At 38.3% G+C, this 27,423-nt stretch overlaps 1 protein-coding gene and 2 long non-coding RNA genes across 3 annotated transcripts; 1 reads left to right on the top strand and 2 right to left on the bottom strand.

Moving 5' to 3' along the window:
• Window positions 1-625: 625 nt before the first annotated feature.
• On the bottom strand, window positions 626-14,381 carry LOC148982035 (uncharacterized). Its single transcript, XR_016155146.1, has 3 exons — window positions 13,967-14,381; window positions 12,612-12,685; window positions 626-2,252 (listed from the first exon to the last, which is right to left on the bottom strand). It is a non-coding gene; the product is annotated as an uncharacterized LOC148982035 (long non-coding RNA).
• On the top strand, window positions 6,322-27,364 carry LOC120489214 (ATP binding cassette subfamily C member 6b, tandem duplicate 2). Its single transcript, XM_039685896.2, has 31 exons — window positions 6,322-6,605; window positions 10,688-10,864; window positions 12,635-12,760; window positions 13,289-13,426; window positions 16,349-16,474; window positions 16,555-16,616; window positions 16,729-16,860; window positions 17,093-17,299; window positions 18,556-18,733; window positions 18,809-18,970; window positions 19,110-19,202; window positions 19,486-19,689; window positions 20,120-20,266; window positions 20,373-20,460; window positions 21,701-21,770; window positions 21,855-21,981; window positions 22,065-22,241; window positions 22,355-22,522; window positions 22,774-22,957; window positions 23,058-23,130; window positions 23,211-23,328; window positions 23,632-23,839; window positions 23,929-24,239; window positions 24,329-24,528; window positions 24,614-24,740; window positions 24,821-24,922; window positions 25,038-25,184; window positions 25,265-25,423; window positions 25,523-25,689; window positions 25,777-25,971; window positions 26,065-27,364. Exons 1-31 carry the CDS (start codon window positions 6,564-6,566, stop codon window positions 26,171-26,173), a joined length of 4,524 nt encoding a protein of 1,507 aa, XP_039541830.2. The 5' UTR covers window positions 6,322-6,563; the 3' UTR covers window positions 26,174-27,364.
• On the bottom strand, window positions 21,657-22,214 carry LOC148982034 (uncharacterized). The gene is made up of 2 exons (XR_016155148.1): window positions 22,080-22,214; window positions 21,657-21,927 (listed from the first exon to the last, which is right to left on the bottom strand). It is a non-coding gene; the product is annotated as an uncharacterized LOC148982034 (long non-coding RNA).
• Window positions 27,365-27,423: the final 59 nt, after the last annotated feature.

Below are 27,423 nucleotides of genomic sequence, written 5' to 3'. Positions count from 1 at the left end.
TATATATATTCCTTAAAGAATGTGTAAATACATTTTAGTATTATTGTTGGTGTTTAAACAGCACTTCCTCTTTAAAAAAGGGGAGGAGACCGCAAGAAACTCTGGGTTTACAGAAGAAAACCTGCTCCCGACCAGGTTAGGTTCACAGAGTAAGTTACCATGGTAACTGACTCTGAGTATAAGTTACCTCTCTTTCAGAAACGGGCTTGACTTACTCTGCTTTCTCGGGTTTGATATACCCCCCTTTCTGAAACGGAAAACCCAGAGTTTCCCTCATTTCAGGGTTAACATACTCAGTGTTTTCACTTAACCTCCTTTCTGAAACAGGCCCCTGTTCACGTCCTCAGACTCGTATATGTATTTCTATGTCAATACTATCAACGCCGAAATGAAACTGCAGCAGTCAGGTGGTAAAAGTAAAAGCTCTGTAAGTCGTTACGTTCATCATTATTGTAATGTTATGTGCTTTGAGACATGAGGTAATTTAACGCCATCTCTTGTCTCGTGCCGCTTTGCAGACTGTCATGTGCATTTATGAGTGCTCTAAAGGGAGGATGGGATCTAATTCTTTTAAAGCTAGCTTGCTATTGCTAGCCTCTCTGAAATTGCCTACCAATATCCACTCAAAAGCATATAGCAAATACATATAATAACCTTAGATATATTTGCTTTTTTTATTTAAAATAATGGCCAATCAGTCAAATCATCAACACATACATGTATTGCTTTAGCCTGGATGCCAGCCCGAACGCCGTATGACGAAGTCAGGCTATAGTATTGCTTAATACAATGTGCGTAACAGACAGTCAATACTGTCAGGAAATCTCCAGGGAAATTTAGTCTGAACCTCTGAAAAGAACAAGGACATGATGATCTTTTGCCTTTGGGCTCCAAATTCTTGTAAATCATCTACACACCAGTTCCTGAAAATGAAAGATATGTTTGGTGTTCTTTGAGAACACCATGAGTGAGATTGTCTTACATTAGGGGTAATGAGAGAAATAATGTCTCAAGACCACTGATTAGCTAGAGAATAATTTTCCCCCTTTAGCATTCAAAGCTCATTTAACAGTTGTCAAATATAAATTGCACCACAGCATGAACTGTGAGGTCATTTACTCTTAAGGCATATTTTGTAAGTGTAACAATCTGTCAGAAAGCAGAAATTGTCCTACGATGATATAAATATTTGGATTACTAGCAGTGAAACGGAAGTATTTAATGTCAATAATTTAATTTCATCATTCAAAATTAAGGGGGAACTATTGCAATAATTCAAGAACCCACATTTAAAAAACAAACCAGTTGACCACTATGAATTTTGAGGGAGTTAACGTAACTACTGTTTATACCAAGAATATAAATGATTATAGGTCCAAATGAAAGAGTAAATCTTTTGAAGTACATTAGAATTTAGACTTCTAGTCCAACTTAAATTTGAAGGGGCTTTTATTATTAGTTTTTTACATCCCCCACTTTAAACCTCTTCATGGCAGGCAAATCAGTGAAAACCACAGGATGAGTAATGAAATGAACTCTGGAGTACTTACAGTAAGCGATAACAAATGGGAATGATGTTGTGCTTGTTGAGCAACATTATATTTCATCATCTCATGTGCTTTGTCCTACATCATGTAACTTTTAGTATTTTGGTCCCAACACTGCTGCTGTGTAACGGAGGCCGATAACCACAATGTTTTCTGACATGGGTATGTTTCCTGTTCATGAGCAGAATTATTGTTTTTGTCCTTCTGTCTCCATCTGATGTGAGTATATTTACACATTGTCTGAGAACTCAAAAAGAAACATACGCTATTATTTTGACTAGACCGTGTTTGCTGCAGCGCGAGAAGCCAGAGGAAGTGTAGGTGATCTACTTCTGGTTTACCGCTGCATGGCTGCTGCTCCCAGACCGTCTGGCGGAGGCCTCTTTTTCGCGGCCAGCCAGAAGTGGCCCAGCCAAACGCTGTAATTGAGAGTGTGGAGGTGGCAGGGATCCAAACAGTCTATCTCCTCACTGCATCCCCAGAGTCTGTGAGTAACCTCCCAGAACATCTTATGCAAACAGGCCGCTTATGTTATCCTCAGCGGAGCTCGCGTTTGAGGCCTCTGAGGCAGCTGTCTGTATGTTTCTGACACTTCCTCTGTCTGCTCCCTCCTTCTGTTTTGGTTTGGGAAGTGCTCATGCATTACGTTCCATTAGAGAGGTCCAACAACAGGACAGAAAGCGCACAAGGGTCATGGAGCTCATTCTAGGGGTAATAAAGACAAGTTTTGTTACACTTTACTGTACACTATAGTACACTATAAAGGTATTTTTAAAGAAATGTCTGATACAACTCTTTAACGCACATTTGATTTGCCCTTCAAAAATTGTTTACAGTATTCCACTTACAAGGCAAGTCATTACTTTTTTAAGGCAAGGCATTACTCCAGAATAAAAATGGAAATATACAGTTTTGAAAGTATAACCATAATAAGACTTTATACGTGTTAAAAGGGATAGTTATACAAATTCGGACAGAACGAAGAATATTTACTCACCTTCATGTTATTCAAAACTGGTGTTAATTTGAAGAATATTTAAGTTGCTCTTTTCCATACATGGTGAATGCAAAAACCATTAAATTATCATTTACGAAAACTGTCCCTTTACTTAAAGCTTGAATATTGCTTTAAAGGGCAACTATTATGCCCCTTTTTACAAGATGTAATATTGGTCTCGGGTGTTCCCAGAATGTATTTGTGAAGTTACAGCTCAAAATACCCCATAGTTAATTTATTAAAACCATTTGGAAATGTCATTTTTGGGGCCTGTTTTAAAATGAGCTGTTTTGGTGTATACCACCTTAAATGCAATTGAGCTGCATATCCTCGCCCCTGCCTTTGGATGAGGGCGTAACTTGATACCTATGGCAGTCAGTAAGCAGAAGGGCTGAGAGAGTGAGAGACCCACTGTTTTGAATGTCATTCAGCCATACATGTTTGAATCGGAATATATAAATAGTCTCTGATCAGACCCAGATGACGAAGAGACTCCGGCAGAATAAACACAAATGAGAATGGACCAGTACGTCTCGGTATGGTTATTTGATATATGTACTTATAATTGTAATTGCGTCCCCTTTGAAATTATGGATGTGCAACACACACACACTTCACACTTGAGGATTAACTTTGAAGCTTGAGGATTAACTTTGATCCACACGATTAACTTTGAAGCAAGACCTGCTTTGAATTGACCCTCGTTCACAAAACAGTCAGTCAGAAAATGATTCTCTCAAACATAAACTTATTTGCGAAGGAAAGGCGCCACTTAAACTTCCAAAATACAATACATCCTCTGTGTTTTCAGTGGCTCTGATGTCGGAAATAAGTGAAAACTACTATGTATGTCATTATTACATCCCATCCCACAACATAACACTTATGATTCTAGGAGACATTACCGGCTGTCGTTGAAACAACGGAGGATGGTATACAGATCACTGAGGGCGGGGTCTATGCCACAACCACACTGTCAATCAAACCCCTTGCTCAATTCTACGCCACAAAGCGCTGAATCTTAGAACAGCTCGTTCTGAGACAGTGCATATGATTTATTGAGATTGTAAAAAAAAACACTGGGTGGATTTTTATCATTCTAGGGTGGTTTTGCTCACACACTGCAAACACACATTTATGTTAAAACACCATGTAAAAGTGAATTTTCTATAATAGGTGCCCTTTAAGTAAAATGACTGCCCTCTGGCCTGGATGTTCAGTAATGAGGTTTTCAAAGCAAGCATCCTAAGAATGCATGCCATTCAGCTGACAACCATACAACACTTTCCAGGCCTGTTTACAAAAAAAAAAAAAAAAAATTAGGTTGTGCAACATTGTCTTCAGATGTATGGGGCTGCATAGACTTTTACAAACAGTTCAGAAAAACTAGAAAACCATACAATGGACAAAATGGACTCACCTATTGTTGACTCTTTTGACCTGAAAAATTGTCAGAAAGCTTACAATTATCCCTGTTTACCTGCAAAGACTCTCCTTGTAAGGAAACTCAGCAGGAGAAATTGCAGTTTACTTCAAGACACAAAGCAATTTTTCAGCCAAATGTTACTGTTGTGATCTTCAATTTCAGTGGACAATACCAAAAGCACAGGCCAGTGAACAATCATCTCCTCGAGCTTTGGAGAATGCTGGCTTTAAATGTATGCATCACAGACTATAAACATAACGCAGTATAGTTACCTTGCCATACAATTAAGTATTCATCACAATAAATCATGAGGAAAATTTTAGTGACTGCATATGAAAAGTCACTGACTAGTCACAATCTGCACACAATGTATTGTCACAATGTATGACAATCTGTATATTTTTGAGGAATTCTGGAAAAAATTATCAGTTCACACATTTTTATTTTTTATTTTTAGCCTATAAGTCCATTGCTTTCTGAAAATGATTGCAAAAGAAAGTTTCCATTGTCATCTGAAATTACCATTCATTAAGTGTGGAAACAGGCTGTGACAGTAACCATTAATGAATACAGAAATTGTGAGTAATGTCTCACTGTGAAAATGCTTATAAGCAGTAAGTTCCACTGAAAATTAAATGTTTTTGTGGTTATTTGCCCCAAATCAACATTACATGTTTAGACAAATATAAAATGTCACTTCCAACCAAAAGTTCGCTATTCTCATTTGTAAATGATGATACATTTTCCAACGTACCATTAACATCCTTGTGTTTGTTTTGATGACTGTGATGAATGTCATGGGGGGAACACACTCACAACCTCTGGACTCACTCACCGCATCTGAGTCATTCTCATCTCTGTACTGGAGAAGATATAATACTTCAACTTAAAGGGTTAGTTCACCCAAAAATGAAAATTAAGTCATTAATTACTCACCCCCATGCTGTACCAACCCCGTAAGACCTTCGTTCATCTTCGGAACACAAATAAAGATATTTTTTATTAAATCTGAGAGCTGGATCAGTCCTAGATAGACTCCCTATAGGGACTGGCTCTTGACGGCCCATAAAGTCATTAAAGAAAAGGTTTAAATATTCCATGTGCCTACAGCGGCTCAATTATAAGTTTATCAAGCGACGAGACTACTTTTTGTGCGGAAAAAACATAAATAACGACTTAATTCGACTATTCTATTACTTCCTTATGGGCGCATTTCTGTTTACAAGCAGAGGAAGATGCGCGCTGTACATACGCTTTTCAATTAGTGGATTTTCCGCACTATAAGGTGCACTTAAAAGCCTTTAATCTTCTCAAAAAACGACAGTGTTCCTTATAATCCGGAGCGCCTTATATATGGATCATCATTTTATACGGTAGGTGGCGGTAAAACTCCTAAGCGGTGAGCAGCCGGTAACAAAAAGTAGTCGAAGGAGAAGAACGTCCTCGTCTCAGTTCTCGCGCATGCGCCCATAAGGAAGCAATAGAATAGTCGAATTAAGTCGTTATTTATGTTTTTTTCGCACAAAAAGTAGTCTCGTCGCTTGATAAACTTATAATTGAGCCGCTGTAGGCACATGGAATATTTAAACCTTTTCTTTAATGACTTTATGGGCTGTCAAGAGCCAGTCCCTTATGCAGTCTATGGAAGAGTGATCCAGCTCTCTTGATTCAATCAAAAATATCTTTATTTGTGTTCCGAAGATGAACGAAGGTCTTACGGGGTTGGAACAGCATGGGGGTGAGTAATTAATGACTTAATTTTCATTTTTGGGTGAACTAACCCTTTAAAGGCCCTTTTAATTGATGTTCTCCTAAATCATTATTCTTATTTGTTATGCAGTCCTTAAGTACAATGATGGATAATTTTTTTTTTTTGGTAAAATTCTTTAAAATTTTATATAATAATATAAAACGATACAGATTTATGATAAATCCCCAAAAAATATTACAAATCTGTTTAGACACAAGAGTTAAAAAAATAGAATGCAACAAGATTTGTATCCCCAATTTGGTATATCCAATCCACCTTACTTGCATGTATTTGGACCGGGGGAACATCCAAACTCCACACAGAAAGGACCCCTGACTCAATAACAAAAACAACAATGTAGAAATAAATAATAACTTTTTATTAACTTTTTTTTAAGACCTGTAGCCACTTTCCTTGAAGAATCAAAATCACACTTGCCATTAAACATTTTCCCTTTCTTTTGAAAACCAGGGTGAAGGGTGGGATTGGGGGAGTTTACAGAGGCAAGACCTGAAGGAGAGCGGGGTGTGGCCACGTCTGCGGCACTCTCATCTCCTCCAGGGGAGTGTTTGTGGTATTGTGGCCTCGGCACACGTGGGCCAGAGCGACGAAAGAGAGCAGGGAAGATAGTCCAAATCTTCCACCCACCTCACAGGCCAGCACTCATAAACAGGCCAGTTACACAAACCTGGCCTCAGACTGTAGTTTTGACGAGACTCAGGTCAGGAGACGAGAGGCTGGCTTACAAAAAAGGGGTTGAAACACGAACACACACAGGCACAGCCACTGCTGAGTCCAGGGAGCAGGGATTTACTACAGGAAGTGAAGAAGAGAGGAACCTGGATGGACACCCTCTGCAGTCTCAGTGGCCTGGACCCTCTCTGGGTGAGTCTCAGATCAATAATAAACTCACTAGCTCACTTCAATAGCCAATTAAAACATAGATATACACATATATGAAGGTTCCTTAAAAAGAACTATGTATCTAGTTTTTTCTTGGAATTATTCTTGGAAGTGATCATTGTTTTGGACACTATAACAGACAGAAATTGAATGCAGGACTTATTTGGTTATTCTGTCTCACTCACACATAGCATTTGTTAAATGTGTGAAAATATTTTTACAACTGTTTAAAAGATTTAGAATTAACATGCTTTAAATGTGTGTTTACACACAGCTGGTATCAGCAAGAGTGCAGTTCATGATGTAACTGTACTTTAAACTATGTTTTTAACAATGTTTACAGATGTTCAGTGTTGAAATTCAGGTTAATAAATAAAAGATCAATGCATATACAAGGCTCTTTTTAAAAAAAAAATAATTGGTGTGTGTGACAGAGCCATCAAGAGAATTTTGTCCCAGGCACTGTGATGAGGGGGTTTATTCGGGTCTTATATGGACCATGGTACACACTAATCATGAAGCAATGTTTACCAATGCACAATGACGATGGACCGGATGTGCTTTCAATAAGTAACGGGCCACATTTTGTTGATAATTTTAAAATTCTCGAGTTGCAGCCAAGCAAACAGGAAACAATCTCAAAGAACAATCTCAGAACAAACAAAATGTTCTTGGAGTAACATTAACAGACCAAACTTTGAACACTATGTCGGGCTTTATTAATACATTATTAGTGCACCGTTCTTTCAAAGTCACTATACGGGAAAAGTTTGACCAAATGTTGTTTTATAATAATGAATCAACAGTTAATGAATCAACACGTTTTAGTTTGGTCAGACAAATACTGTATCAATGAGCACACTCATATTACTTTGAATGGGAGAAAATACAACAAATATGGCAGAATAAGTCATACCTTGTAAATAAAAGAGTTAATAACTCAGCTTGCCATAAAAACAGCAAGTGTCCAGACACTTGGCAATGCACATGTGCACTGACTGGACCAACCTGAAACATATGATTTAACAAATCTTATATGAGTATATGAAAAAAAAAAAATGTGACAGTTCATGTCCGAGTTTGTTTTTGACTTGAAATATGCTTTTAAACATGAATTTGGGAAACGTTGTGATTGGGAAACATGAGTTTGTGAGATGTTGTGATTATTTCCCCATTCAAGTAGTTGCAATTATGGCCACGGACGAACTGACTTTCCTTGAATGAGACTTTACAGTCTGCAGTGTTTCATTAGTTACGGTATATTACTTATTTTGTCTTACTGTTATTAGAATATAATTTTGTGCAATCCTGTTTGACCCAATGGAACATTATTCAGAATCAGAACGTTCATATAACCTATGTTTCTAAAACAACATTTTTAACATTCTCAGAACTTTTTGAAATAGCGTTTTCCTGACATAATGGAACATAAGAACAACATTCTTAGAGTATTACATTTGTAGCTGGGAAAGCATGTGAAATGAGACGAAGAGGTCAAGGCTAAAGCTCATGTCTATTGAAGAATGTGTGACTGCATAAAAAAAAATATTGTTGGTTTAACTTAAAAAAAATAAGTAACCTGGTTGCCTTAAAATTTTAAGTTCATTGAAATGGAAAAATTGAGTTATTACAATGAAGGAGATTAATTTACTCACCAGAAACTCAAAATATGATATTATCTGAACTACATAAATTATCTAAGTTGATTTGACACAAGAAAAAATGTTGTGATTACAAATCATGAAAATATTTTTTTTACAGTGTGTCTGGCCTGCTTGTGCTCGTGCACAATCAAAAAGACATTTATTGATGGTCATTTCCAGAAACAACTGGAGATTTGTGAACTACAAGCCATCCTTACAAATTTCCTCTTCATAAATCCAGACATCAGCGGTGACATTTTTAAACTGTTTTTAAACTATTTTTTTGTGCTGACCGGCAGTTTGTACTCCTACACTTGCAGGAAGGGTACACACACCACTCTGAATCACTTCCTGAGACTGTGGTTGTCATTGGGTTTAGACCAGTGCAAACATAGTCTTAGAGGATGTAGGATGAGTAGAAGATGGTGTCCATTGAATTCCCTGTGGAAAACTGTGACTTTGCTGTGCGCTGCCACATGAATGAGAATCTCTTTCCCTTCTTGGGCCCAGACCACAGTACACCCCCTCATAAATAGACGAGGACATATCCTGGCCAAAACAACAATGTAATGAACAGAGTACCTGCAGCATGTGTTTGGATTGCATTTGCAGGGCTAAATAAATAGATGTCATATCATACCCCAAGAAATCATCATAAAAGTGCTCTATTTGACTTTTGCGCTATATTCCACATTTCTGAAATCATGCATAACTTGAATCAAAGTGAGAGAAACTTGTGGAATAAAGACCAAAACTGAAAATAGTGACAACTCTCCTTGGTGCATTTATAAGCAAAAAAAAAAAAGTAAAGATGTTTTATTTGTGAATGAATCATTCTTTAGATTCAGACTTTAATAGATTCAGGTCATCCAGTATGAATCTGATCCAGCTCTTGAGCCTTCAATAACTCAAAATATGGTTGCAAAAGTGAACAGATCAATGGAGAGAGAGATTATTCCTCATAAAAAGTTATTGCATGACTTCTGAGTATGTATGATGCTTTTGCATCCTTTTCGAAGAGTAAAAGCTTTAATCAATCAAAAATCTTCTTTTTGTGTTTCATGGAAAAATGGGGTTGGGAACAACATAAGACTGAGAAAATACGTTCAGATAATGCACTTGAGAAAAATAAGTTGAATCTGTTGAACTTCTCCATCAGCCAATTGAATGTACATGAGCAAACAAAGCTGAGTCTGGTGCACATGGGCGTTCTCATGGTGTATGGGTTTACATTGTGGCTTGCCAAAGGTGCGCTTCTTATATACTGCCATATACCACAAGACTCCTTCCAACCAGCATGCCGTATTTATCAGAGCTGTGCCATTGCTGGATTAGTTCTCATTAGTCCAGAGAAAGTTAGAGGGAAAAAAGTAACATAACAGCTCTACAGCTACGTTTGGACATCGGCCTATTTTCCAACATAGAAAAGCCAGAAATAACCGAGGAGATACTGTGTGAATTACTGATGTCTGAATAGAACGAGCCTGTGAAATTCAGCTTGAGAGAGATGTCTTGGCAGTGATTTCAAACTGAGTTTGTCCAACTTTGATGTAATCGAACTACACAGAAGAACAGCAGTTTTGTCACAAATCAAAGCCTGCTTGTTTTCAACTGCGAGTGAAATACTTTTGCATTTACTTTAAATAAATATGCAGCTTAAAGAAAGCAACACTCACTTCAGACTATCAATCTGTCAAATGTGTACAAACTGTTCTACAATGTGAATATTTGGACACATGCTTTTTGTTCTGCTGCAATGCTTCTGAGTGGAAACTATATCTGCCAACAACAATGAAATCTTTAAATTAATTAGTTTATTTGTATGTTACATTTCTGGAAATTGGTGGCTTTCTACAATCAGAATAGGGAAAAATTTATAGTATAAAACTAGGATAATACATGCTGCAGATTAAACGTGCTGGTTGTGTATCTACAAAAATTGTATTTGACTGTTCATGTGATGTAATTTAAACATATTTTGTAAAAGTTCTATTCAATTCCTAGGGCTAAAACAAAGCAAAAATATTCAATGCACCATAGACATGTAAAGTCACTGCCTCAAGAAGGATCAGTGCACTTTCATAGAGGTAAAGACATTTTTTTCCTGTCATGACTTATAACAACCAAGACAAATCCAGCTATACTCATCATAAATTCACTTGGCAAACAGTAAATTTATTACAGGAGCTTTACCTTTCACCTCTCTCTGCAATTTCACACTTTTCATCTGTTGCAAACACTGCAAGACAACTAATATAAATCACAAATACACAGAGCCATTTGGACTGAACAAATATTGGGGAACATCAATGAACATTTAGCATTCACTATGAGTGCAGAGAGTGAATAAAATCAAATACGTTGTAAACTTAACTTGTTATTTATAAATTATTATTAATACATATAATTGTGTGTTTTCAGGACTGGAACGTCACATGGTACACACTACATCCTGACCTCACCCAGTGTTTCCAGAACACAATACTGGTGTGGTTCCCCTGTTTCTATCTCTGGGTTTGTGCCCCTTTCTACTGCTTGTACCTCAAATTTTACGACAATGGACGCATATCTATATCCAGCCTCTACTGTGCCAAGACGGTGAGTCATACCAGTCATCGAGACAAGTTACCACCTCTCTAAGTTGAATATAGCATCAGTCACCTGAAAAACTCACTGGCTATTGGTGTGTGCATGGCAATATAGAAATAAGCAGTGTTGGGGGAAAGTTACTTTGAAAAGGAATGCATTATACAACAATGTATTGCGTTACTCAATTGCATTAAGCTACTAAGTTCGTTTTTTAGAAGAGCAATGTGTTACGTTAGACTACTTTTATGTTACTTTTTTCACCTCTGCTGGGCTTGTTTTTTTTTATAACAAAAAAGTTATTATTTTGGGCAAATGTAAAGACCCTTTCACACCTAAAGTAAAATAATAAGCCTCAGGCTGAAGGAAATTCACAGTTGTACAGTAGAGGGCGCCAATCAAACAAACCTTTCAGCTGTGTTGTTGTTCTGGATAACGGAAGAGTACCAATAAAAACAAAAAAATTCTTTAGTCATTTTTGCTTATGGTTTAATTGAATCATCGGAGGTCAGCAGTAAATACATTAGCCAATAAAGTGAGATTAGATGCATAAAAATTAATGTTTTATTTATCATAGGCTAGTTATTGGAGGTTTGCATATTCTGATTCTGTATTTCAATGATTTTATTATTTTGAGGAATATTGAATCTTTTTTGTGCACATGAGATTGTATGCACCTCACATCTAGTCTACAACCATCATGTTTACACACAACGCCTCTGCACTTCGATTTGTCTCAACGAGAAGGATAAGACAGCTGTCAGTCAATAAATGGGAAGTAACCCAGATAGCACAAGTGTATTTGATGTGATGTTTACATCTGGAAGACGTATTTTTAAGAGTGTTTACTCATCTGCAATACGTCTATAGGACGTTTCCTGTCAGATATCAAATAGACGTGTAGAAGATGTCAGTTTAATGCATTCTAAATCATTACATCTTGGAGATCTTCTACACATCTATTCGACATCTGACAGGAAACGTCCTATAGACGTATTGCAGATGAGCAAACACTCTTAAAAATACGTCTTCCAGATGTAAACATCACATCAAATAGACTTGTGCTATCTTACGTAACTTTTTTGAAAAAGTAACTCGGGTATTGTTGTTGTAAATTTTAAAAGGAAAAGTTCTACTTGGAAAAGTAATCTGATTACGTAACTTGAGTTATCCCCAACACTGGAAATAAGTGACATCATTAACGAGCATGAAAGGTAGGAAAATGTTTCTACAGGAACAAAAATAGATCATATCATACACTTTGACCCATTTGACATGTAAATCAATTCTAATATAGCACACATACCTTTCAAAAGTTCGGGGTAAGATTTCTTCTTTTTCTTTTTTTTCAAGAAAAAACTTTTATTCAGCAAGGACACATTAAATTGACCAAAAGTGAAAGTATAGACATTTATAATAATAACAAAGATTGTTTTAAAAAAATTAAGCAGCAACTCAATTCGATGATAATTAGAAATGTTTCTCGAGCCGCAAATATTCATATGGATTTCTGAAGGATCATGTGACACAGAAGACTGCAGTAATAATGCTCAAAATACAGCTTTAACGTCACAGAAATAAATTGCTTTTAAAATAGATTCGATTATTTTAAATTGTAACAATAATACTGTTTTACAGGATTTTTGATCAAATAAATGCAGCCTAGATGAGCATAAGAGACTTTCAAAAACGTTTGATCGATAATGCAAGTTAAACTTTTTGGGGGGCATGACACCACAACGTTGCAGTTAATGCTTACATGTCTGTGTTCACGTCTTGTAGGGTTTGGGTCTCTGTCTGGCTTCCTTTGGTTTCCTGGAGATGGTCTATCTCCTGGTGGAAAGGAGCAGAGATATCGAGCGTCACATGGTCTTTCTCCTGAGCCCTATAATTCGCAGCCTTACCATGGTAAATCACAATATTACTCTTCTCCTGAACCTCCCCTTTCCATTAAGGACTGTTATGAAATACCATGTTGATTTCAGAAATATAAGGGTCCAAATATATGTTTAGACTTTTTCTTTTTTCAATGAACTCTTTTAGAGGATAGTTAAGATTTATGATCTGTTATATTTAAGCGAGAATGAACAAATCTCTTAGTGGCTAGACGTCTGGCAGAAGTTTCCTGAAGGGGTCAGGATAAATAAGCCTCTTTTACCTCTGGTCACAGCAGACAGCAGTGTCAACAGTGGTTGTAGTAAATGACTTTTTTTCCCCCCCAGATCTGCCCAACCAGATAAGTCCATTTTAAAGTCCTGACCCAGACTAAACATTCACAGTAGTCTTTGCTTACCTGTGTAAAATCAATACAAAACGTATCAACAAAATCTCCACGTCTAAGCTGTCTAATGGTATTCAGTCCTCTTCTTCTAGTGAGTGTTGGATTTCTCTATTGACCTCAACTAGCACACTGACTGAAATAAACTGTGTCCTCAGATATTGGCAGTGTTGGTGATCCACTTGGAGAGGCTGAGGGGCTTTCGGTCCTCTGTCTTTCTCTTCCTGTTTTGGACGCTGGCAATCGTCTGCTCGCTTGTGCCTCTCAGAGCCAACATACAAGCCATCATAGACGAGGTTTGTATATCCCTAGTATAGCAAACTACTGTATAAAAATATAACTACTACGAATAACTACTGTATATAAATGTATAATTCTTATTATTATTTGCATATATTATAATTTAGTTTAGTGAAAATAAAAATTGAAAGATATTTTGTCATCTCAATTTACCTGCGTTCACCCAATATGTACTGAGGGACTCGTACACATAAAATCTCGAATTTGAATAAGCATTTAAAATAATTGAATTGAATAAAAAATAAGCATTTATACTTGTGGTCACGAAGTTTTGGACCTCTTTTTGTAGGGTTTCTATTATATAATAGCCATTAATGGTGCTTTGAGACATGAGTAAATTTGAATTGTTGCCTTAATCTCAGAATTTCTGGTAATACAAAATGTCTATACCCTTTACGTATTCATAACGCGGACCCTCGAACGTTTTTTCCCTAATGAATGTTACTCAATCTCACTTTCTAAATTTATCTGTGTTGTATATGAGAGTCTAACACAGCGGTGCATAAACACGGTGCAAAAAATAAATGAGTGCTTACAGATGGTGCTCTTCTCAGCATTGATGTCCGGGCAGGCCTGTCGGTTTTCCCTTCCCACTTCCCTCAATGCCCTCTTTGTCTGTAGCTGAGGCAGTGGCGAGAGCAGTCACAATCACCGCTGGTGTTTTTCCGGGATAGATAGGAGAAGCCGCATACGTCTGCGGATGCTGTTGCTGTGTCTGTCTCTCGTCTGCTGTGATGATCCCACTCCATAATTATGTCACTGCATCTTGTCACAGACACTGGAAGGGGAAATAAATATGTAGCTCACACGCAGAGACAGTATATCGAGTTTGGAATGTATAATCTTTAGGACTATGTGCATATTTTGTTATATATTTATATTATTTATGTGGCTAGGCCAGCAGGGCCATTCCAAGAATGGGGCGGGGCCCAGCGTGAGGTGGCGGAAGGAGGGGGGGGTTGCCAAAACTTAAAGATCAGGTCTCCATCGTATATAGTAAAAGTGAGCTTCCCAAAATTAAAATACTGACTTTTGAAAACAGATACTTGAAAAGTAGAACATGACAAAAGTATAGTAAGGAAGTAATCATACTGTAAGGAAGTAAAAAAAAAAAAGAAAAAAGTAATGAAGCCGGCGTACAGCTCAGTGATGACATCGTTTACATAGTCAACTGAAGCTTGGTTTGTGGTGGGATCTGTTGTGCCCCAAATGAGCCCTCGGCCAATGAGCAGCAGGTCCAAAAGAAACAGCAAAACAACTAGTGCTTGGTCCTCTCATACCACACTGGGGGAGGATATGTTTCCAAACCAATTTGAGTTTCTCCAAACTGTTTAAACATAAAGTGAGGCGGACAAATAATCCCAGTATCCTGCATTGTGGTGTCCAGAGTTTGGACTGTGACCATTTGAGTGAAGCTTGTGTTTACATACTCTTAAAGAGGCCATGTGCTGCCACTTTCTCTTGTAGCTTGGCCACTTGACACCATTTTTGTCCGAAGTCAATGGGAATGGATGCCTTCTGTGGCCCCTGTAAAACTTTTAGCATCAGATCCAAGCCTCAGCATATTTTCTCTCTAACAAATCTTGAACCTTGTATTATGCCCTACACACTTAGATCAAGCGCTGGGTGGTAAAACTTTGTCCCAAACAATAAATGCGAAAACTGTTATACAATGATACAAACATAAGCGTTATTCCTCTATAAGCAAAAGTGTTTTATAATTCATATTATCTTTAATGAAATGAATATACTTTTTTGTATGGTAGTCTGCCCCAAAACTATGTCTGCACAATTTGGCATGTTTCATTGTGTGAACACAAGAAGTTAATATTTGAATAAAATGTGCAAATTTTCCTATTAGGCTGCACAAATATGACAAGAGCATGGATACCAGGAGAAAAATGACACGAGAGCTTCATAGGTCAATAGGCGATTGAATACTCACTGAACACCATCACCAAGAGCTTTTCTACTATTAGAGGTTGTGAATGAAGAGTCTGTCTCAGTCTGTTGGCATTAAGATCTTTCTGTGGTCTGTAATTTTTATACCACGATTTAGAAGTGTTCATAAATAGATTTGTTGCATCATGAATCCTAGTTTTGATGGAACATTTAGGTCATTATAATAAGCTGAGGTCTTTGAAAGGAAGGGAGGGGAACAGCAGGCATCATCCCCAAAAGAACACTCCCCACATCAGCCACCAGTCCCGCCTCTGCACACTGCGGTGAGACAAAGTGGGCGGCTGATCTCAGATCAGCACATGTACTAGCTGCCCTAGCAGAAGAGAAAATACGGATTATAGTCCCACAGGAAGCATGCAGGTTATGTGGCAAATGACTCCATGGGAAATCCCTGGGAAATGGGTATGCATTACTTATGCGCCGAGTACGGCCTCTCCACAGAAGGGGCGAATGAAAACATGCAAGGTTATGTAATAATTCATATGTTGGATAATTCAATTCATATGTTGGATAATTCAATTTCTGCTAAGGCATGAAGTGGTTTTTTTGGGGGGGTTTTTGGTTCATACTGCCTGGCAGGTCTACAGGGGATCTAAAAAGGATTGTTTGATCAAATTTTTATGAAGAAATGAAAATATGCAATAAACAAAATATGTATATATATTATTATAATATATTAATACAATAACATGTGAGCGATATTATATACTTAGCATGAAAGGTACTTATTTTACAGCTGAATTATTAGCTGATTAAAAATATTTTTTACCACAACAAATTAAATATAAGTTTTCATTATGAAATGTTGTTTTATATTAACTTCACCACACAAAAAAAAACATGAGAAAAAAAAAGAAACATTTACGCTTTAAATTGCTTCACAATCAGTGTGCCGAGCGTACTGTTCTCCACACTGTTGTCCACATTTAACTGATATCCAGTCATGTGTGTTTCAGGGTTTCTCTGCGGATGCGATGAGATTTGTGGCATTTTTCACATTCTTCTCTCTCCAGCTGGCTCAGCTCATCCTCAGCTGTTTTGCTGATAAACGCCCAGCAACTTTTAATCGTGTATATGTAAAGGTAGAGTGTCATCAATGTTGATTTTGTAAACTATTATCTGGAAAACAGCCTAAAAAATAATACCTTACTTTTTGCACTAGAATCCATGTCCAGTTGAGGATGCTTCTTTCCTTTCAAAAATACTTTTCTGGTGGTACGGCAGGTAGAGTCATCTTTTTGTCTCTCATTACATGGAGCTTTTGAGATTCTTGTGAAGGTCTGGGGAATAAAAACCCACTGAGATATAGAGAAACACACATATTTGTGCTCCACAGACTGGTGGTAAAGGGCTACCGCTCACCTTTAAAAGCTGAAGACCTCTGGTCTCTACGAGAAGAGGATACATCTGAAAAAATCATCTGTGATCTAGAGAAAGAGTGGGCCAAGCAATGCGCCAAACTGCAACAGTAAGACACCTGCTATTTCCTTAACTGCATGTTTCCCATCCTGGGATCATGATGATTTATACTGTGCACACGTCAGTCAGTAAAATATGTAACATCCATAATTTGCATTGCTCATAACTACTGATTTATTTGTATTATTAGTTAACAAAGTTGCAAACAATGCTGCTGGCAGTACCATTCCAGACACTATAAAGTCCGGTTACAAATGTTGTGTTCTCTTCTTCAAACACAGGCAAGAGAGCTCTCTGAACGGATCACAAGCTCTTGGTTATAAGCTTAGCGAGCAGAAGCAGCTGCTCAGAAAACTTCGTAAAGAACAAAGCTCAGGCTTCTGTCTGCTACGTACACTAGCCAAAAACTTTGGCCCCTACTTCCTGACTGGGACTCTCTGTTTGGTCATTCAAGATGCTTTCATGTTCTCCATACCACAAGTGTTGAGGTGAGAGAGGCAGTAATTATGTCATGACATGTAAAGTGATACTGTGTTTTTTTAAATGTTTTTAGAGTCTCTTTTGCTCACCACGTAAAACAGCAACATTGTAAAATTTAATTAATGAATATATATTAAAATGTAATTTATTGCTGTGAAGTCAAAGCATCATAACTCCAATATTCAGTGCCACACGATCCTTCAGAAATAGTTTTAAAGGGATACTCCACCATTTTTTCATATTAAACTATGTTATTCCCTTAACTAAGGCGAGTTGATGCATACCTCTGTCGTCTCAGTGCGTGTTGAAATGTTGAAAATAGTTTTTTTTGTGGAAACCATTTTTACAAGTTTCCTTGATGAGAAGAAATTTCAAAAGAACAGCATTATTTGAAATAGATTAAAAGTGACAATTAAAAATTACAAAAATTCTATTTAATGAATTCTTGCTGAATAAAGTATTCATCCATTCACTCCTTTGGAGTGGTAGTGTATTTTAGAAAATGTTGACTGCTTTTCTACAACACTTTACTGCACTAGACAATCTCTAATCAAGAGTCTCGAATCTCATCAAATCGTATTCTTTTATAAATATCTTTCATTACTATTCATTCCTTTGTGCGTAAAACCAAAACATCTACAGTACGTAAGGCCAGTGTGTAAATGTAGAGCAAGAATTTTAGTCTTTGGCACATCATTTTAAAGTGTTGTGCAACAAAAAACTGAAATTTGTAAGGGTAAACTTAACGGTCCATGACCTTGTTGCCCTTTCTCAGTATTGAGTGTGAACTCAATACTGAGTTCACACTCAGCTGCCCCCCCCCAACACGCCCCACATCCTGGTGTGGTAAAGCCACACAGTTAATTTTGGAGGAGTCTAAGGAGAGTCTGCTCTCTGCAGAATCATATTGTTTGTGGCTGAACTATAGCTCTAAAAATGCAAAGGAACTGCCGTTGGATCATCAAATTAAGCCACTTCGTCTGGCATATAGCTAGCCAAGAGCAGTTTGGTGGGTTCACTGCTCCAGAACCACAGCCATCAAAACACCCCTCAGTGATAGTGCACTCTATCTTTGAATGCACGTACCCGAGGTTGTTGTTTAAGCTCAACTATATTGTTCAGTCCCAGTATTTTAAGGTTTGGCTTGGGTTTGCTTTATCCCAAGTTGACAAAATTTAATTAAATTCAACTCGTATATCCAAAAATGGTGAGCTACTGTTTGGGTGTCAGTAAATCATAACAATGTCTGTTTCTTGTACTTCAGCTTACTGCTCGGGTTTGTGAGGGATGAAGATGCCCCCTTGTGGAAGGGTTACCTCTTTGCCTTTCTGTTGTTCCTGTTGTCTTGTCTGCAGTCCCTGTTCAACCATCAGTACATGTATACCTGCTTCACAGTGGGCATGAGGGTTAAAACTGCAGTTATGGGCCTAGTGTACAGGAAGGTAGGCTTTTTAACTGTTTACTAAGAAATGCAAAGATGCATATAAGGGTTCTCACATTCATTTTTGTCTCCACAGTCTCTGGTCATCAACAGCGCGGCCCGTCGAACATGTACAGTCGGAGAGATAGTGAACTTGGTTTCGGCGGACACCCAGAAACTCATGGATTTCGTGGTGTACTTCAACGCAGTGTGGGTGGCCCCGATTGAAATCGCCTTATGTCTTTTCTTCCTCTGGCAGGTGAGAAGTGATGCTTCTAGAAATAAAGATGTGTTCATATGTAAGCGACTACTGTTTTGGGGATAAATAAGGTATAAAGATGTCCTAAAATATGTGCATATGTAAAATTAATTCATTTCAATGTCTCACCTCTGTACAGCGTCTCGGTCCATCTGCGTTGGCTGGCATCGCCACTGTGATTCTCATCTTCCCTTTAAATGGGTTACTTGCCAAAATGAGAAGCAAGCTCCAGGTACCATCCATGTTTTTCCATGGAGTCAAATAACATTTACATAATATTCGTGCTGTGGTGACCGAGGTCATGTCGGTCCACTGATAATTTAAAACATGAGCATGAGGACAGTTCTGTCCATGAAAACCACAGTATTTGTTGTAAAACTGAAATGTATTTATTTGCTTTGAGTGAAACATCTAAAGAATTGAAACTTGCCCATATTGGTTTCTTTCTGGTCTTACAAAGTAAACAACTTTGCGTGCATGATTCTCAAATGTTTTAACCTGTTTTCTGCTCTCAGGAGGTCCAGATGAAGTACATGGATGGCCGAATTAAGCTTATGAATGAGATTTTGAACGGAATAAAGATCCTGAAGTTTTATGCCTGGGAAAATGCTTTCAGAGAACGTGTTCTTGGCTACAGGGAAAAAGAGCTAAATGCTTTGAAGAAGTCTCAGATCCTTTACTCAATATCAATCGCCTCCTTCAACTCCTCAACTTTCTTGGTACAGTTCATAATTCTTGAATGATTTTATAATCTTAAAAGGATACTCCACTTTTTAAGGAAATAGGCTCGTTTTACCACTCCCCCAGAGTTAAACAATTGAGTTTTACCGTTTTCGAATCCATTCAGCCGATTTTCTGATATTTAGAAGAATATCAGTAACCAGACAGTTTCTGGTCTCATTGACTTCCATAGTAGGAAAAAAAATATACTATGGAAGTCAGTGAGACCAGAAACTGTCTGGTTACTGATATTTTTCTAAAAATCAGAAAATCGGCTGAATGGATTCGAAAACGGTAAAGCTCAACTCTTTAACTCGGGGAGTTGTAAAATGAGCCTATTTTTTTTTTAAAAAAGTGGAGTATCCCTTTAACATTAATATAGTCCTATCAACTGAACAATTGTAACCTTGTACACCACTTTGCCTTCAGATTGCATTTGCCATGTTTGGAGTGTACGTGTTGATAGACGATAGGCATGTTCTGGATGCTCAGAAGGTCTTTGTGTCCATGGCTCTCATCAATATTCTCAAAGCTCCACTCAGTCAACTGCCCTTCGCAATGAGCACTACCATGCAGGTGGGCGGCATTACTGCAATTCAAATATTTGAACGCTTATGTATTTATGTACTTGTGTATTTTCAAGTAAATTATTAAAAAGAATCTGTTTCGTCTTGTTTCTAAGGCTGTGGTTTCTCTCAAACGTCTCGGAAAGTTTCTGTGTCAAGACGAGCTGAAACCAGACAGTGCGGAGAGAGCTCCCTACAATCCTGGTGAGTTCATTAGCTTGTCATTGTTTTCAAACTTTCCTGAAGCTTATAAAATGCTTTATATGCCTTAGATGACCAACATTGTTATACATGTTGAGCAGTAAAGAGATTTTTCCCTATCAATACGATGCTGGAATCCTAAGGCAGGAAGCCATAACAAAACCCGACATTCAAAAAACAAAAATAATGAGTTACTAATCTGCCAGAAAGACCCACCTTGAAGAATATTTTTGCAGTTCTAATACAAGACATGGCCATGTGTGCAGGCAGAAACTTTAATTTAAATGCTGTAATTCAGCAAACACTACAAGGAAATTGTGCGGCTAGGAGGTGGGTGTTAGTAGTGGCTGAAATGCGTATGATGACTTCATGCAGTGGTCACTAGAAGGGGATTTTCAGCTTTGGAGCTGTAATTATATTTGCTTTTTCCACATTTTTGTGTGTTAAAGACGCATTTTAAAATGCAACTCTTTTATATCAAAGGTCAAAGAGATGTTTTTGTGAGAATGCTTGTGTCTACTTCATCAGAATACTGGAGACAAGTCAATAATATCCCATGGATGATGGTAAAAAAAAATATGTAAATGTATTAAGCAAGATAATTATCGTCATCCTGTTCCCTCAGGAACTTTTGATATAGTTATGAGCCTCAAATGCAATGCACATTGCATCCAAAAATGAAATTTGTCAATTCACACACCTTCATGGCCTGTATGGCGTTCTTTCTTCCATGTAACCAAAAGAAAATATTCTGAATAAGGTCCCAGTGAGCTGTTAACTTAAGAATTAACTACTTTAATTTTTACGTGAGTTGAACTTGAGAACCGAATCAGTCTGATTCATGATAAAAATTTAGATTAATTTCATTTCTGGTAAACAGGTTAGCTGATTCTTTGAAAAGACCTTACTTAATATATTTATTACATTAAAAATGTGTACTTTTTCTCTCATGAACACGATTTTAGAAATTTCATGGTTTTAGCCTATGAAACTCTCACAAATTTTCATAGACTTCAAGCAGTCCATGAAGTTCAAATGTCTTCAAAATATTGAATATTGTGCAAGAGTTGTATAGAACACTTTTGTTGTAGTATCTTTGTATTTTGAAGCTTGAAAACTGCAACTGCGCTGAAAAGAGCATGCAAAAAATATTCCAAATGTATTCAAATGTTCTGCTGAGTAGAGAAATTCATACAGGATTGGAACAAGATGAGCTCACCTTTTTATTTCCTTCTTTTGTCAGATGTTGATGCTGTTGTTATTGACAATGGCACTTTCAGCTGGTCTAAAGATAGTACACCATGTCTCAAGAGGTAGGTGACTTTGAATGTATATCTGTAGATCCACCATTTCTAAGCGTATGAAGACAATAATCCGGCAACGATTCATTCCTGCAGGATCAATATCAAAGTGCAACGTGGTTCACTGGTGGCTGTGGTAGGTCATGTGGGCAGTGGAAAATCCTCTCTTCTGTCTGCGATGTTAGGAGAGATGGAAAAGAAAAGTGGCCACGTCACAATTACAGTAAATCATTCAGGAACATTATTAAAGATATATTGGCATCATTCACATATTCCACATATAATTTTAGCGGCACTTTCTTTCAGGGCTCTGTGGCTTACGTGCCTCAGCAAGCATGGATCCAGAATGCCACTCTGAAAGGCAACATTTTGTTTGGACGTGAGAGGAAAGGCAGCTGGTACCAGAAAGTGGTGGAGGCCTGCGCTCTCTTACCAGACCTGGAGATTCTACCTGGAGGAGACTCGACAGAGATTGGAGAGAAGGTAAACATAGATTGAGGATGACTGTTACACCGTGTCTCAAATTTATTTAAATTTATAATATGCAGGGATACCAGCAGAGTAAAACTCCCATAACATTTCTACAATGTTCGCAGGGGCTGAATCTGTCAGGAGGTCAGAAACAGAGAGTGAGTCTGGCACGCGCAGTCTACAAGAAGGCTGATATCTATCTGATGGATGATCCCTTGTCAGCTGTGGATGCACATGTGGGTCAGCACATCTTCAAAAAGGTCATTGGACCTAATGGAGTTCTTAAAAATAAGGTAAAAATAAAATTAGTAAGATAAAGAAAATATGTGACCCAAAAATCTAATATGTGAAACACTAAAGTTGGAAAATATGGTGAATCTGAATGCAAGTAGAATTAAAATAAACTGAAATTATAAATGCAAAGTATGATTTTAAAGTAGAAAAGCTTGTGCTAAAAGCAAATTTTAGATAAAAAAAGAGACATGAACAGGCTTAAAACAACAAACTAACTAACTAGCTTATTTCATAATGCTCTCTAAAACAGACTCGAATCCTGGTAACCCACGGGCTGAGCTTCCTGCCCCAGGCTGACCTGATCCTGGTGATGGCTGATGGAGAAATCACAGAGATGGGCTCTTATGCCGAGCTTTTGAGCAGGCAAAACGCCTTTGCCGACTTTGTTCAAGCCTTTTCTGTTAGCGAACACAAGGAAAGTGCCACCCATAGAGGTAAGATAAAAAAGATTGAGTGCAGCTTAGCAAATGACTAAACACTACCACACTAGTTTCATGTTAACATGATTAAAAGTGCAGATTCACTTTGTTTAAGGGACCAGGAAATCTGTCTCTCGTCTCAGCATGACAGACTTCTCAATTGACCTCTCCCAGGAGCAACTCATCAGGTAACCAAGTTTAGAAAATGCAAATGCAAACGTTGTTGAAGAATATATATTCACATTTCTGTCGATTTTATTTAATGAAGTGGAGACATGGGAAATGCCAGTATACAAACCATGGAGTCCATATCTGACAAAGAACAGGAGCAGGACCAAGAGGAAACTGGGAGACTGACCCAGGCTGACAAAGCCCACACAGGCCGAGTAAGTTATAGAGACACATCAACAGACATTGCCAAAAAAAAAAATATATGGGTAAACACATCAAAATAAACCTTCAAATGTAACTCAATACCAAAAGCCAGAGAATTGGACTGAAAGGTAAAGTTCAGCTACAGGTCAACAACACGCATTTCAGATGCTCTCGTGTCACCACAAAGATCTAATTTTAAACCCTGATTACAGGCCTTTGGCTTTCATTGTTCTGAACACCATAATATAGCCCGAAAGTGCACTATATCATCCAGAGTACTGTTCCTCACACATTCTTCATAATGGGTCACACAGGTGAAACTGGAGCTGTATGTGGAGTACTTCAAGACCATTGGCCTGGCCCTCATCATCCCCATCATCTTCCTCTATGCGTTTCAGCAGGCTGCCTCCCTGGCCTACAACTACTGGCTAAGCCTGTGGGCAGATGAGCCGGTCGTAAATGGAACTCAGGTCAACACAGATCTGAAGCTTGGTGTTTTTGGAGCTCTCGGCTTTGCACAAGGTTAAATATCCTTTATATTTCTCAACCATCATGGAGTATCCTTAGGCTTTGTATCGTTCTTGATCATTAACTGTGATGTCGTATTGCAGGAACTGCAATTTTTGGGACTACTGTGGCTATTTCACTTGGAGGAATAATTGCATCCCGACATCTTCATTTGGACCTTCTCAACAATGTACTTCACTCTCCTATGTCATTCTTTGAGAGTACACCCAGTGGTAATCTTCTCAATCGTTTCTCAAAAGAGATAGACGCCATTGACTGCATGATCCCTGATGGTCTAAAGATGATGCTGGGCTATGTGTTCAAACTTCTGGAGGTTTGCATTATCGTGCTGATGGCAACTCCTTTTGCAGGAGTGATCATACTGCCACTGACTCTCTTCTATGTCTTTATCCAGGTATGCTACCACAGATTGCTCAGCAGGCGAGAGTATTATAACAAGGAGCAACAGTCATTTATCTGCCATCTATTCTCCTGTGTTTTCAGAGCTTCTACGTGGCCACGTCCTGTCAGTTGCGTAGACTAGAGTCGGTGAGCCGTTCACCCATCTATACTCATTTCAACGAGACAGTTCAAGGAGCCAGCGTGATCCGGGCCTTTGGTGAACAGCCTAGGTTCATCCAAGTGGCTAACAGCCGAGTGGACCACAATCAAACGTCCTATTTCCCAAGATTTGTGGCCACCAGGTCAGATTCAGTCTTATTCATTCTTTGTTACTAGTCCTGGCCCTTCAATCTAACTCTGTACAATATCTTCAATGTTATTCTAAAGGTGGCTGGCAGTAAATCTAGAGTTTCTGGGTAACTTGCTGGTCCTTGCTGCAGCTATCTTCTCTGTTTTGGGAAGGGCGACTTTAAGCCCTGGAATCGTAGGGCTAGCTGTGTCCCACTCTCTCCAGGTAAGGAACTCAAGTCAAAAAGCCATGCATGTTATTTTCTGCCAACTAGGGAAGAAGTTCTCAAGAAAAATACATTTCAGGTAACTGGGATCCTGAGCTGGATTGTGAGGGCATGGACTGATGTAGAAAACAACATTGTGTCTGTTGAGCGAGTGAAGGAATATGCCGAAACAGAAAAGGAGGTAATGTTGGTTTAAATGCTTTGTTTTTCACATCAATTCCTTTATGCAAAGTGACCCCGAAGTATAATTTTACATTGATTCTTGAGGTCACTAAGTCTGTCTTGGGTTGTCGCAGGCACCATGGACCTTCGAGGACAGTCCACTCCCGTCACACTGGCCCAGATCAGGATCCATTGGATTCCAGGAATATGGACTTCAGTACCGCAGGGGTCTTGACTGGGCCTTGAAAGAGATTTCCCTCAGTGTTAATGAGAGAGAAAAAGTAAATATAACATCTGGATTAAATAAGCAGATTTTACAATTATCACGTAACGTACTAAGCTGTTCATCTAATCCACTCAGGTTGGAATTGTGGGAAGAACAGGGGCTGGAAAATCATCTCTAGCTCTCGGAATATTCCGGATCCTTGAGGCAGCAAAAGGAAAGATCTACATAGATGGGATAAACATTGCAGAGATTGGATTGCATGAACTGAGATCTCGTATCACCATCATCCCACAGGTACAGCTGAAAATGGATGTATTGTAAAGAAATTATATATAAAAAAAAAAAAATTCAATGATTGAGTGCTTTAATTATAACCACCTCTTTTTGCCCAAGGATCCCGTGCTGTTCTCGGGTTCCTTGCGTATGAATCTGGACCCCTTTGATGGGTACACTGATGAGGAGGTGTGGAGATCTCTAGAACTCGCACATCTCAAGAACTTTGTGTCCGGCCTTCCTGACAAACTCAACCATGAGTGTTCAGAGGGTGGAGAGAATCTCAGGTACAAACCCTTGACAAGATTCCTCCCTCTTTATAACTTGACTAATGCCTGATCTGATGGTTTCTGACTGGATATTCTGGGCTTTAGTTTGGGTCAGCGGCAGCTGGTTTGCCTGGCTCGAGCTCTCCTCAGGAAAACCAAGATTCTGGTTTTGGATGAAGCCACTGCAGCGGTGGATCTGGAGACGGACAATCTGATACAGTCTACCATCCGAACTCAGTTTGAGGACTGCACCGTTCTGACCATCGCACATCGCCTCAACACCATCATGGACTACACAAGGTGCAAAAAATAGCACATGTGTATTTTTAAGTAGAATACAATTATGATTGACGACAATGTCCTAACCCAGTCCTATTCAACTGTTCCCAACAGGGTGATTGTGATGGACAGAGGGCACATCACAGAGATGGACTCTCCATCCAATCTGATCGCTCAGCGTGGTCAGTTCTACCGAATGTGCCGCGAGGCTGGGCTAGTGTGATCCTATAAAAGAACCACCGGTGACAGAATCAACTCTTCACTCGTGAGACTATGAAAATAATGGTGCAGAACATCTCACCAATACACCTTCTGACACTACCTGAATCTTTTCATCACAGTACTTACCAAAGGACATGCCTTGCCTTCTCAATCAAGAGAAGCACAAAGCTCAGGATGAAGAGGTATTGTCCATAATAGCCGTTCTACAAGAGCAGGTGTCCACGTCCAACTGAGATCCTAAAGGAACAGACTGATTGTCTAATGACGTCAACATTCATTCATCTCAGAATATGAAGACTTGAGTAGGTCAAAATAATGCACACTTCAGATGGTATGCATAGCCATGTTCACCATCTCTCATTGCTGTCAAATTAAAGTTTTGTAGAAGATCCTGAAAAGACGCAGCTATAGAACTAGTCAATTCTACTTGAAGGAGTTTATTAATCATCATGTCAGCACATTGAACCCGAAATTCTTATAAAAGGTGAAAGCTGTAAGCTATTTATGATGTGAGAAACATCGATTCAAGTTAAAAACAATGCAACAGTCATTCTTATAAAGAATTTGTCTGTTTTCAGACTGATCTCATGAAGTAGCGTGTGTATGACACGCCAATTCGTATTTCCATTTTTGGCGTGCTATCAACACGCAAAATCGCTTTTCAGCGTGTTTATGAACGCCGTTGACTTAACGTTATTACTGTATATATAAATATATGACTTACCTCAACCCCGTCCCTAAACCTAACCATCACTGGGGTTAATGGCATTTATGAGTGTTCCCCTACCATCCTAGGAAAAAAAAAAAAAGATCGCTCCCCAGATGTAGATCTACATTTTGCTTCGTTTTCGCTCGGACATTCGACGGAGTGTACTAACACGCGGAATCACTCTGACATTAATCGCGTAGACATACACGCGGATAGCTCAAAATGCGTAGAGATAACACGCCACTTGACTCGAAAGTGGTGTTTATGTTTACGCAAAAGTCATGATGTCATGTTGCCGTTTTAATACTAGTATGTTTTCCATACTCTAAAACTTTCAGTATTTATGTATTTTGTACTGTATGATAACTGTATTTTTATATATTTAAAACCTTTCCATGCACACTTCATGTGTGAATGTCAGACTTGAAAATGCTATTTTTATTCTCTGAAAAGCTTAAAATAAATGTTGGTAGTATTGATTAAAGTACCGGTAATAGTTTTCTTTCTCTCTCTGACAAAGTAAGAAAACAGGTTCTTAAACG

The sequence above is a fragment of the Pimephales promelas genome, chromosome 3, assembly GCF_988280905.1.
Source record: "Pimephales promelas chromosome 3, fPimPro1.hap1.1, whole genome shotgun sequence".
Classification (NCBI taxonomy): domain Eukaryota; kingdom Metazoa; phylum Chordata; class Actinopteri; order Cypriniformes; family Leuciscidae; genus Pimephales; species Pimephales promelas.
The sequence above is the reverse complement of the archived record's forward strand: the minus strand, read 5'-3'. Positions and strand labels throughout refer to the sequence as shown.

Bases quoted from the DNA above. Each gene is read 5' to 3' on its own strand.
- LOC120489214 (XM_039685896.2), top strand. From the start codon at position 6,564: ATGGACACCCTCTGCAGTCTCAGTGGCCTGGACCCTCTCTGG. The intron at 20,267-20,372 runs GTGGGCGGCATT...CTTGTTTCTAAG, and splicing joins CAATGAGCACTACCATGCAG to GCTGTGGTTTCTCTCAAACG. The intron at 25,424-25,522 runs GTACAGCTGAAA...TTTTTGCCCAAG, and splicing joins GTATCACCATCATCCCACAG to GATCCCGTGCTGTTCTCGGG.